At 32.6% G+C, this 9,990-nt stretch overlaps 1 protein-coding gene across 1 annotated transcript; it reads right to left on the bottom strand.

Annotated features, from left to right (window-relative positions):
- Nucleotides 1–1,352: 1,352 nt before the first annotated feature.
- On the bottom strand, nucleotides 1,353–8,977 carry ogre (optic ganglion reduced). Its single transcript, XM_017912089.1, has 4 exons — nucleotides 7,667–8,977; nucleotides 5,438–5,545; nucleotides 3,329–3,484; nucleotides 1,353–2,764 (listed from the first exon to the last, which is right to left on the bottom strand). Exons 1-4 carry the CDS (start codon nucleotides 7,913–7,915, stop codon nucleotides 2,192–2,194), a joined length of 1,086 nt encoding a protein of 361 aa, XP_017767578.1. The 5' UTR covers nucleotides 7,916–8,977; the 3' UTR covers nucleotides 1,353–2,191.
- Nucleotides 8,978–9,990: the final 1,013 nt, after the last annotated feature.

The following is a 9,990-nucleotide window of genomic DNA, read 5'->3' as shown; positions in this document are numbered from 1 at the left end:
AGAAAAATTGATACAGAATTTGAATAAATGCTTTTATAGATTTCAAACCTTAAAAACATTTTTCAATAATATTTTTGAAAGCTGTAACAGGAAGGAGTTACAAAACCAACATATACTTTCTAACGAAGAAATAATCAATTAAAACAAAAAGTTCAATTGTACAAAGCTAATCGTTCATCTTGTAGATAATTCCAAACTTAACTCTTGTTTATACTGTTTGTACACCTCTCTAAAATAGAAATTTTCAATACAGTTCATTTGTTTGCTTTATCACATCTATTATGTGATTTACAGAATTCAAATAAAAAATACTATCTTGTTTTAAATAGTAGGAATTTTTTTTTTTTTTAAATACTACTATAATAATACTAGAGGAAAAGCATAACGTCATCGAATTGAAGTATATATCCTCATTATCTCTATCAACATCTATCATTTACTTCAACATTCTCTAGTAATAAGAAAGTTCCCATAAAACTTCAAAAAAAGAAAAGCAATGCATTGCATATGGTAGCCTATACCTCAGCTTCCCTAGCAACTTAGAACATAAACGCTAAATATGCTTAATGCTAAACAAGGTTAAAATTGAGACAGAAGTAACTAAATATTCCATACACGTGTCACAAACCGGCAAACTAAAACGAAAATCTTTTACTACGATTAAATATCGTTGGATGGAATGAACAACAATAGGTGTATCTATTATACGAATATTTCAATGGATATAATATCGCTGTAGAAGTTAAATATAAATCATGGAATTGTGTAAAACATTAATCGTTTTTATCAATCTTTAGTTCTCTCGTTAATCACCTATTAGTCGTTTAAAATAAAGTAGTACCGTAAAAATTCGGTTCGTCTTTTTGTTCTTCAGTTCTTATTTTCCAATAGGAAATACATGTAACATATGATACAATTTGTTTAACGCTTATACATTCATATATTGAAATGTAGAAATTGGTTAAAACATAATGGAAGGTATACATTGTTGGAAAGTTCGTAACATTTAACAGATATTATCTTCGACAACACAACGTTTCTTTGTCGATGGAACACAAGTGGGTAAATAGTCAATCGAAATACAGAATGCTTATACATCATGAGTCTTTTATATTCACAAAATTGGACAAAATTATAATAACTGCGTAATAACAATTATTCAAAGTTCTATCTAATATTTTCTTCATTGGTTAAAAGATATTGCATTCTTTTTTAAAGGTCACTAAAATGTGATATGCGAGCCAATTCATTGAGCAAAGTATTTTTTAGGTATTAAAATCTTCAAAAAATGCTTAAACCGTTATAATTTTACCCGGTACTGTAATTTCATCTAGAAACTTATCCTCGAGGAATTTTAACACAAAATATACGTTCAAAAACACAATATACCAACATCTTAAAGAAGAAGGAAAAAAAAAGAAAATATCTTTGTTGACTTGGAATAGAAAAGAAATCAATTTGAATACACTATAGGGGAATGTATGATAATAGCGTTGCAACACATAGCATATATGTTGTCATGATCGTGAGATCGATACATTACAAGAGCTAGGATGATCTCATAGTAGAAAAATGTTGTATAGTAGAAGGTATCATCGCATACTAAGATCTTCACGATCAAGAATTTCTCTAGCGCTAAAGAAACGATTTGCTTTGAGCAATACTTCTCGAAGAAATAAAATAGTTTTGTTTGCTTTGGAGAACGAACACTAAATGAAGAAATATAGAACGATTCTCTCGGGATTCAATCGTTGGAAAACGATTCGTGCGCGTATGTACGTAACACACAGGCAGCCACCGCACTCACATACACGTGCACACACACATACACCCACACATGGAGATCCTAAAGTGGTCACTTTAACGCAGCATCAAGAGTGTCTCCGCATATCTACGCAACTGCGTTTACTACGTCAGTCGAGACAGCGATTCTTTCCTCTAGACACTAGTTAGGAAAATATCTCTATAAATTCTCGTAACGCCTCATCTATTTCCATACGCATGAAATCATGCAAATCAATATACTTCTCCTTTAATTCTTTAACTTTCTTTAAATCTAGAAAAAGAAAACGTCTGAAAGAAACGAGGCCAAAAAGCCTGGTCTAACGATCAATCAACGAATCAGTCCATAATCGAGTTATCTTTTAACCGTTGTTTTTCAAATTTAATTATAAAATAGCGAAATATAAGCCTAAGCAGTGACCGAATGCATGTCGCCCATCTTTTTAGTTAGGTTTTGCAAGAAGTCCTTGTAGATCGACGAGTCCATATTAGAAGAGAGGATATAGAGAAGCCACCAGTCGCCAAGATCAATCTTCTTGTTGATGCTGTTGCAGGTTTCGATAGGGGTAAGTCGTGAGGATAGTTGAAGTAATTTTGGTCTCACGGCCGGAGCGAAGATTATGGCAGCTCTGTACACCATTAGACCCAATAACAGAATCGATAGGATTGTAAACCAAAACCAGATGAATATGTACGTTTTCTCGTTGACTATGTTCAACGGGAGAATACATAGAGAGTCGTGCGTTTGTATAGTTCCTGATGCACCATATTTGTGGAAAATGCATTTCGTGACCCGTGGGAAGACATAGACCATAGGATCCACGCGTTCCTCCTGAGGAATGTCTGGCAACTGCAACACTCGCAGACCGTAGCTAAGGAACTCACCATCGAAGAACCGATTCATCAGGTACAGTTGGAGGAAGATGTTGATGAGACAGAGGGCCTCGCAGGCGAAATACCGGTACACATACGTGTTATGTTTCTGAAAGAACAAGCAATCGGTGAATTGGTATAAATTGGACTCAATGAAGGCAAATTGGATCTAACCAAGTCTCAGTCTTTCTCCCCTTTTTGCTCCTACGCTCTTTCTCTAAAGGTAAGATTTTTATCGATGTTAAAACTTTATTTCGTACAATGAAAAATTAATTTATCTAAAAAATATTTTTTTGGAAACATTACAATATCGCCAATACCCTGTTATAAATTTTTATACTTTATTATTATATACGTTTCATACTTTACATACATTTTATATTTATATATTACTTATATTTTATAAGTAGCATTGTTCATATTTTACATTTTTGGAATTTCAACATTTTATATTTTACCATGTTTCAAATTTTAATAGTATTTCTAAATTTTACAACTCTTGTACAGAAATCAATTTCCTATTTACTTGAAATACTAAATTGAAAAAATATAATTTGAAAATATGTTATTAAACTCACAGTAAGACAAAAATGTAATAATGGACTTTGTAAATTATTTTTGAATCAAAATATACGATCTTTTAACCACAATAATACTAGACAAATAAACTCACCTTTCTATACTGCATCAAATAATCCATCAGAGCGGATTTCTTCTTATCGATGTTCTCTGAACTATCGAGACCGTGATTCATACCCATAACCAACATGTTGATCAAACCACCCTCCCACATGTTCCACAGCCATTTTGGAACGTAACATAGTATCGCCTACGACATAAAAATATTTTACTCGGTAAAAGAGCATACTGAAATTATATTTATATTGTTATAATATACCGTGTACGTAATAGTAACAATACATAGTAATACTATTAATAAAATTGTATTATATTAATGGATAATTTCTATAAATAATACGATTTGCGAAGCTGACAATCAGCGCGCTCGGTTGGTGAACGCGGAATATGAGAAGCGCTATCGCGCCGCTCGGCATTTTTGGACACGGAATATGACAAGCGCTATCGCGCCGCTTGGCAAATATTGATTGGGAAACAATTATGACCCGTGGCACTCAAACGGTTAAAATAAAATATTTTGTAACAATATTAGTCTATTTCATTATAAGGGGGTATGTATAATGATTTTGTGAAGAAGAAAAAGAACAGTTATCATGGGTATATTATGAAAAATGTAAAACTGTTATTTTTCAAAAATCAATAAAAATCTCAATGATATAAAAATTATTTATAATATAGATATAGAACTATTGAAAAACATAGACCTATCATTTATAAGAAACTTTGATTAGAAGAACGTCGTTAAGCTGAACGCTGACTGCTTATGACATTAAAACTTGGAAACACTTTAATGTGATATCCTCGTATCGAAACATGTATTAATAAATTCCATACTTATATTCAATATTCAGTTGGCAGTATTAATTACAATATCTGATAAATAAATTATACGAAGTACTACTTCTATAATAAACACCTTAGAGTATATAGCGAATATTATGATAAGTTAGTGTGATTAATTAATTTAAATATTTTATTCATAATTATTATTAATTTTTATATTTTTACTTTACTTTAATTCGTATTTGAAAGCAATTCTGGATTTCCATATATTAATCACAAGATATTCCCTGCTATTTTAATTACTTTTATTATAAATATCATATTTAGCTATTTTATTTAGTTTCAATTGTTTAGAAATTTGTACAAATGGAAGTAAAATTATAATTCATAACCTAACTTTTGGAACTTGAATGCACCAATAATGCAAGCAAGTTATTTTATTGAACAAAATTTTGTAAGAGTTCTTAGTATCAAAATAAACAAATGAAAAGATTTTTATATAATACACGTATAATTTACGTAAATTGACATTACACGAAATATGTTCTCAGTGATATTAAGGCGATCTAGATTTATCATTGAAAGAAATTACAGCAGTTACGAGCAGTATTTCTATTTCTCTATATTTAACACTAAACTTAGCACGACTAGTCAAATTGACCGATGGATGAAAAAAAAAGAATCTTAAAAAAAAAAGAAAAAAATTGGATTAAAAGAAAATATTGAAAAATTAATTATATGTATACTAAAAGATAAATCACGTTGGTAAATGACCAAAGCGATAATAATGTACGCGAAATTTTAAATCGGAAGTTTAAAAATAATTTAAGCTGTACTAGGTTAGTGTTAAATAACCTAAAAATTTGATTAAATTCTACTCCAGTTAATATCTACATGAAAAATACTAATTAAATATGAATATATTTAATTAACCCAAAATTCGTAATAAAAAGATATCTAGAAAAATACTGTGCAAGCATAGCTTGTTTTCACTGTATAACTCGTGCATATATCGTTAACGATGCATTTGAATTCAGCTAGTTTCGTGATTTACCGTTAGATGGACAAGCATCGAATAGAGGAAAGCTAATCGTCGAAGCAGTTCTCGTGACAATCAACGCCAAAAAATGACAGCGCTGCAAAAGGGACGAGTTATCAGTGGAGCAACGATAAAGTTTTGACCGGTCGATCTATGGCGTTTGTACATTCGCGCTCGCTAACCAGTTTCGGATATCCAATATGAGAAAGGTGAGAACAGCAATGCCGGTAAAGAAAAACCTAAACCGAGAAGGCGCGCGCAGCTGTTGCGCCCGAGCTTTATCTGTCGCGTGTGCAAGATAACTGATAAACGAGTCTTTACCTGGAAGAATAACACGAAGCACACCCACTGGTAGTAAGTATAATATTTCCTCGCGTCCACGTCGCCGAAGTCGTTCGCCACTCCTGGATGCGCCACCTCTAGACCAACCTGAAGAAACAAACGCTTTGTCAACAATAGGATAATGACGAAAGAGCGCAGGTGCGGTTGATTGAATTTATATCACCGCCGTTTCTGCAGTTTAATGGTACAGGATGTATCAGAAATATCGATTACAATGGCCTAAGTTATACAAAATGGAAAAAGAGGGAAAAATTAATCATTACTAAGGGGTTACCAATTCTATGAGTTAATTTTGATTAGAGGTTATACTAAAATTCCTAAGGACACATGCGAATGTAGTATATCCGAATATCAATCATGACACGCTTTTAAAATGTTTAGAGTATTAAAGAATAAAATACATAGAATGATATAAAAATTAAATGTAAGGTTCTTATGAGATCCCATGTTTTAGTTATTTATTTTTAATAACAACCAAAGTTGTATAAAAATTCCAAGGTTAACATAAGTATACCGTAATTATGTACTAAAAATTTTACGAAGTACATTAAAGCTCTATTATGAAACTTGAACAATTTTTACCATTTTTTTTGGTACATCCTATATACTATTATGGTATGTCTATAAATGTATGATAAATATAACTTTGATACATATTCTAATTTATTTCTGTATGCTAAATAATGCAACTCCACTTTCTCTAATAATTCTGTAACTTAAATTAACATTAGTCACGGATAGTTCTTAAATTTTGTCTTTTAAATTTAAATCTTATGTACAAAATATAGCGATGTTAATTTTTTAGTATAATTAATAGATTTACATATGTATAATAGATATATCGTATAGTATAAAATTGAAAATATGCAAATTATTATTAACTAGAGAAATATTATAATTAATTTTTCCACATAAATGTTTATGAACTAAATATTAATATATTTAAATAAACATTATTTTCTGGAATATTGTTACAACTTTTTACCTCTGTAAAGAAATGTTTTTAAAATAAACAATACAAAATTCAGAATATGATTTTACTATAATATAAGATATTCTGCTATAATCTGTAAGTTGGCTGAATATCTCTAAATTAAGTAACAGAGTACATTAATTTGATCAGTGATATGTGTACTTTATAAAAAAATAATATTTATGATTTGTCCTTTGTGTAAATTATTTAATACGTAAATAAATAATATAAATAATTAACTATATACATTAATTGCATATGTAATATATGTGTAAATACCTGTAAAAATTGAAATATTTATCCAAAATATTTATTTGCATTATATTTTTATATATAATATACGAATTCAAATAAATTTTAAAATTCCTAAAAAATTAGAAAACATACGAGGTTATAGAAAACAAAATGAAAAATAGATAACCTTGATAACCCAAAATATTTAATCATTTTATCTTTTCAGCCAACGGGTAATTATATTTTCTAATATTAGTAATGTTTTTTTAATATCCAAATATCTTTTCAAATAATATATAAATATATAAATAATAATTATTAAAAAAAAATATAAAATTTCTAAAACTTTCGTCTATGTGCATATACATATATGTATACAAATCATAATTTGCCTATGATCGCTATAGGACATATTTCTGCTTTCAAATAGAGAAAGATAAAACGTAAACATTTATGCCACAAAAATGCCTGACATTTAATGAAAATAATCTCCTAATTACATAAAGTATCGTAATTAATACTTAAAATTAAATTATTAAACGACGATTAAATAATCAAACGATAACATAAATATTACGTGTACCTGCAATACAAGGAAGTGCGGAAGTATGGAATTGTGGTAATGACTTATACGATAAGAAGCCAACAAACGTATAAATATTCTCGTTAAATATACATTATGCAATGACTCATCCATCGCCCAAGATAAAAAAAATTCACGAAACGTTTTTTATACGTATTCCTCAAATTCTAACCTCCGCGACACTAAAATAACGATATATTCTATTTTATCTAAAGGATGAACGAATTCAATCGTAAAAATATTTTCGTACCGAAAATCGGTCGATACAACATGTTTCTACAGTTATCAACAACTCGTACCCCACGCTATCCATTAACATTCCGAAGGTTAGGAACAAGTGGTTCGAACGATGGCCGCGATTAAAATATGAATCCGAGTTGAGAAATTAGGGGCGCAGTCGTTAAACTAGATTACCCACCTGCCGATTAAATGCGTCCGGCATGGTAAACGTAGAAGTTATCCAGCAATAAGTATTGATAGCGTGCGTGGGTAAACCCCGAACGATACAGGAGATCGGATTGCCAACGTATTGGGTGGCCGTGATCACCATCGAACACGTGAAAAGCAGCACCGTTGTAAAATGGTTGTGTAACCGAAACACCATCGAATCCGTCGTAATTTCCTGCCATTTCAAGTACTGTCCGAGACCCCCTAGTAGCTTATACATGATTGTTTTGTTCGATCGAACGATGCGTCGGGTTGTTTACAATCCTTGAACGTTTCCTTCTCGTTCTCACGATTATTCTCACGTGGTAATTCACGGATAAAAAGAAACCAGGAAAAAAAGAGGAAGAGACACCAGTTGGGAAAATTGTATGAACCAAAACTTCCGCGAGTTCTCATAAACCGCGCTCAGGCTCGAAAAGCGGTAAAACGAAACGAAACAGACACACGATCGTACGGCTGTGTCCACGCGGCGTGCCTCCCTCTTTTCCTTTTCTCTCGTTTCTCCTTCTCCTTCGACGTCCTTCTTCCTTTTCTTCCGCCCTACTCCACAAGTCGCTGTTTCTTGTTCTTTCTTCCAGGCGAAGGGAGCGCGCGCGCGCGCACACGCGATCGGTCACCGAACCACGTTGAACGAGATCGCGAACGGCCGCTCTAGGCTTTATACACACACGGCTGTCCTCCGGTAGGAATTTAACTCTGAGACGCGTAGACGAAACGAACGTGTCTTATCGACATCTTTCGCTGCGAATCGATCGATTCCAACTAGCTCGACACGTTCAGGTGGGTCGCAGTAAACAAGTAACTATACGCGCCGACAGGACTCGACCGTTTATTTTTTTCTCCACGTGATCTCTTTACGGTTTTCGTTGATAGGTAGAGCTACATGCAATCGAGACGCGCGCAGGTTTCCTCGGTCTCCGTAGAATCGCGCGACACCGCGCTGCCGATTCGATTAATTCCTCGCGTCGTGTCAGAGCTACGACACTCACTGTCAATCCTGTTATTCTCCCGTCGGCTGATGATTTCTCGCCGAGAAACACGATCTGACGCAAAATTGTGCAACACCTTGAACTCTCCCGGCGTGCCGCGAGCTCCCTCTTTCTTCTCCTCTTTCTCTCTCTTCTGTTTGCGCGGCACTTTTTCTCCCGATATATCGTGCAGATAGATCGTACGATGAACGGGTTGTGAGCAGCCAACACCGAATTGTGTCGGCATATACACGTATGTACGTAGCAGTCTTCAACGTCGACTGACGAGAAGTCAGTGGCTTGTTGTTCAGCCGAGGGGCGAGAGGGAAACTCTTTCGATCTGCTAGGGGGACTGCCGGAGTAGAAACGAGTAGGAGAGGGCCCAGGAGGTGGGGATCGAAACGGTGGGGGACCGACGGCTGCTTCAAACTCCCCCCTTTACACCACGACACACTGTATATGTACCCTGCTTCCATAGTGCATGCTCCTGCGTCCAACGATGGCTACTGTTGTACATTCGATTCTCTTTGCTAATTTTTAAACGATTTCTTTCTACGAATCCTCGTTTCTTTTTATACGCGTATACGTCGATTTATATAAATCTCAGAGCATACAAGGATATCGTAAAACAGTGATTCTATTTCCTTCTTTGCTTTCTCATTTTTTTTCGTTTTTTGCTTTCGTTATTTACCATAGAGAGGATAGACACGCGTGGCAACACGATTTTAAGCATGCGGAGCGATACTTTTATTATAACAAGTTAGTGTTTTAATCTTTAATAAATTGAAACCATTGAAAGTAAAAATTGTGGAATATAAAGAAATACTTTTACTACGTTTCTAGGTTAGCAATTAGAAATGTAAAAATTATGGAATATAATATTTTTACTACATTATTAGGTTAACAATTAGAAATATAAAAATTATGGAATATAAAGAAATACTTTTCCTACAATGTTAGCTTAAGAATTAGAAATGTAAAAATTATGGAATATAAAGAAATACTTTTCCTACATTTTTAGGTTAATAATTAGAAATGTAAAAATTATGGAATATGAAGAAATTCTTTTACTGCGTTTGTAGGTTAAGAGTTAGAGATAGTGGTAAATACGTTCTTTTATTTTTCATTTTTTAATATACATATGTATTATGCAATTAATATTATATACGTAAATAAATATAATTAATGTCTAATTATGTTTTTTATTTTAAGTTTGAAATAAAATGGTAACTTGTATAATCTAACACGATAATTTTACTAAAATGGAAAAATGTACGAATAATTTTTCAATCGATTAAAGATATTAATATCTAAGTTAATCTATTCA

Source organism: Eufriesea mexicana, unplaced genomic scaffold (genome assembly GCF_001483705.2).
Source record: "Eufriesea mexicana isolate 0111107269 unplaced genomic scaffold, ASM148370v2 scaffold325, whole genome shotgun sequence".
Taxonomy (NCBI): Eukaryota; Metazoa; Arthropoda; class Insecta; order Hymenoptera; family Apidae; genus Eufriesea; species Eufriesea mexicana.
The sequence above is the reverse complement of the archived record's forward strand: the minus strand, read 5'-3'. Positions and strand labels throughout refer to the sequence as shown.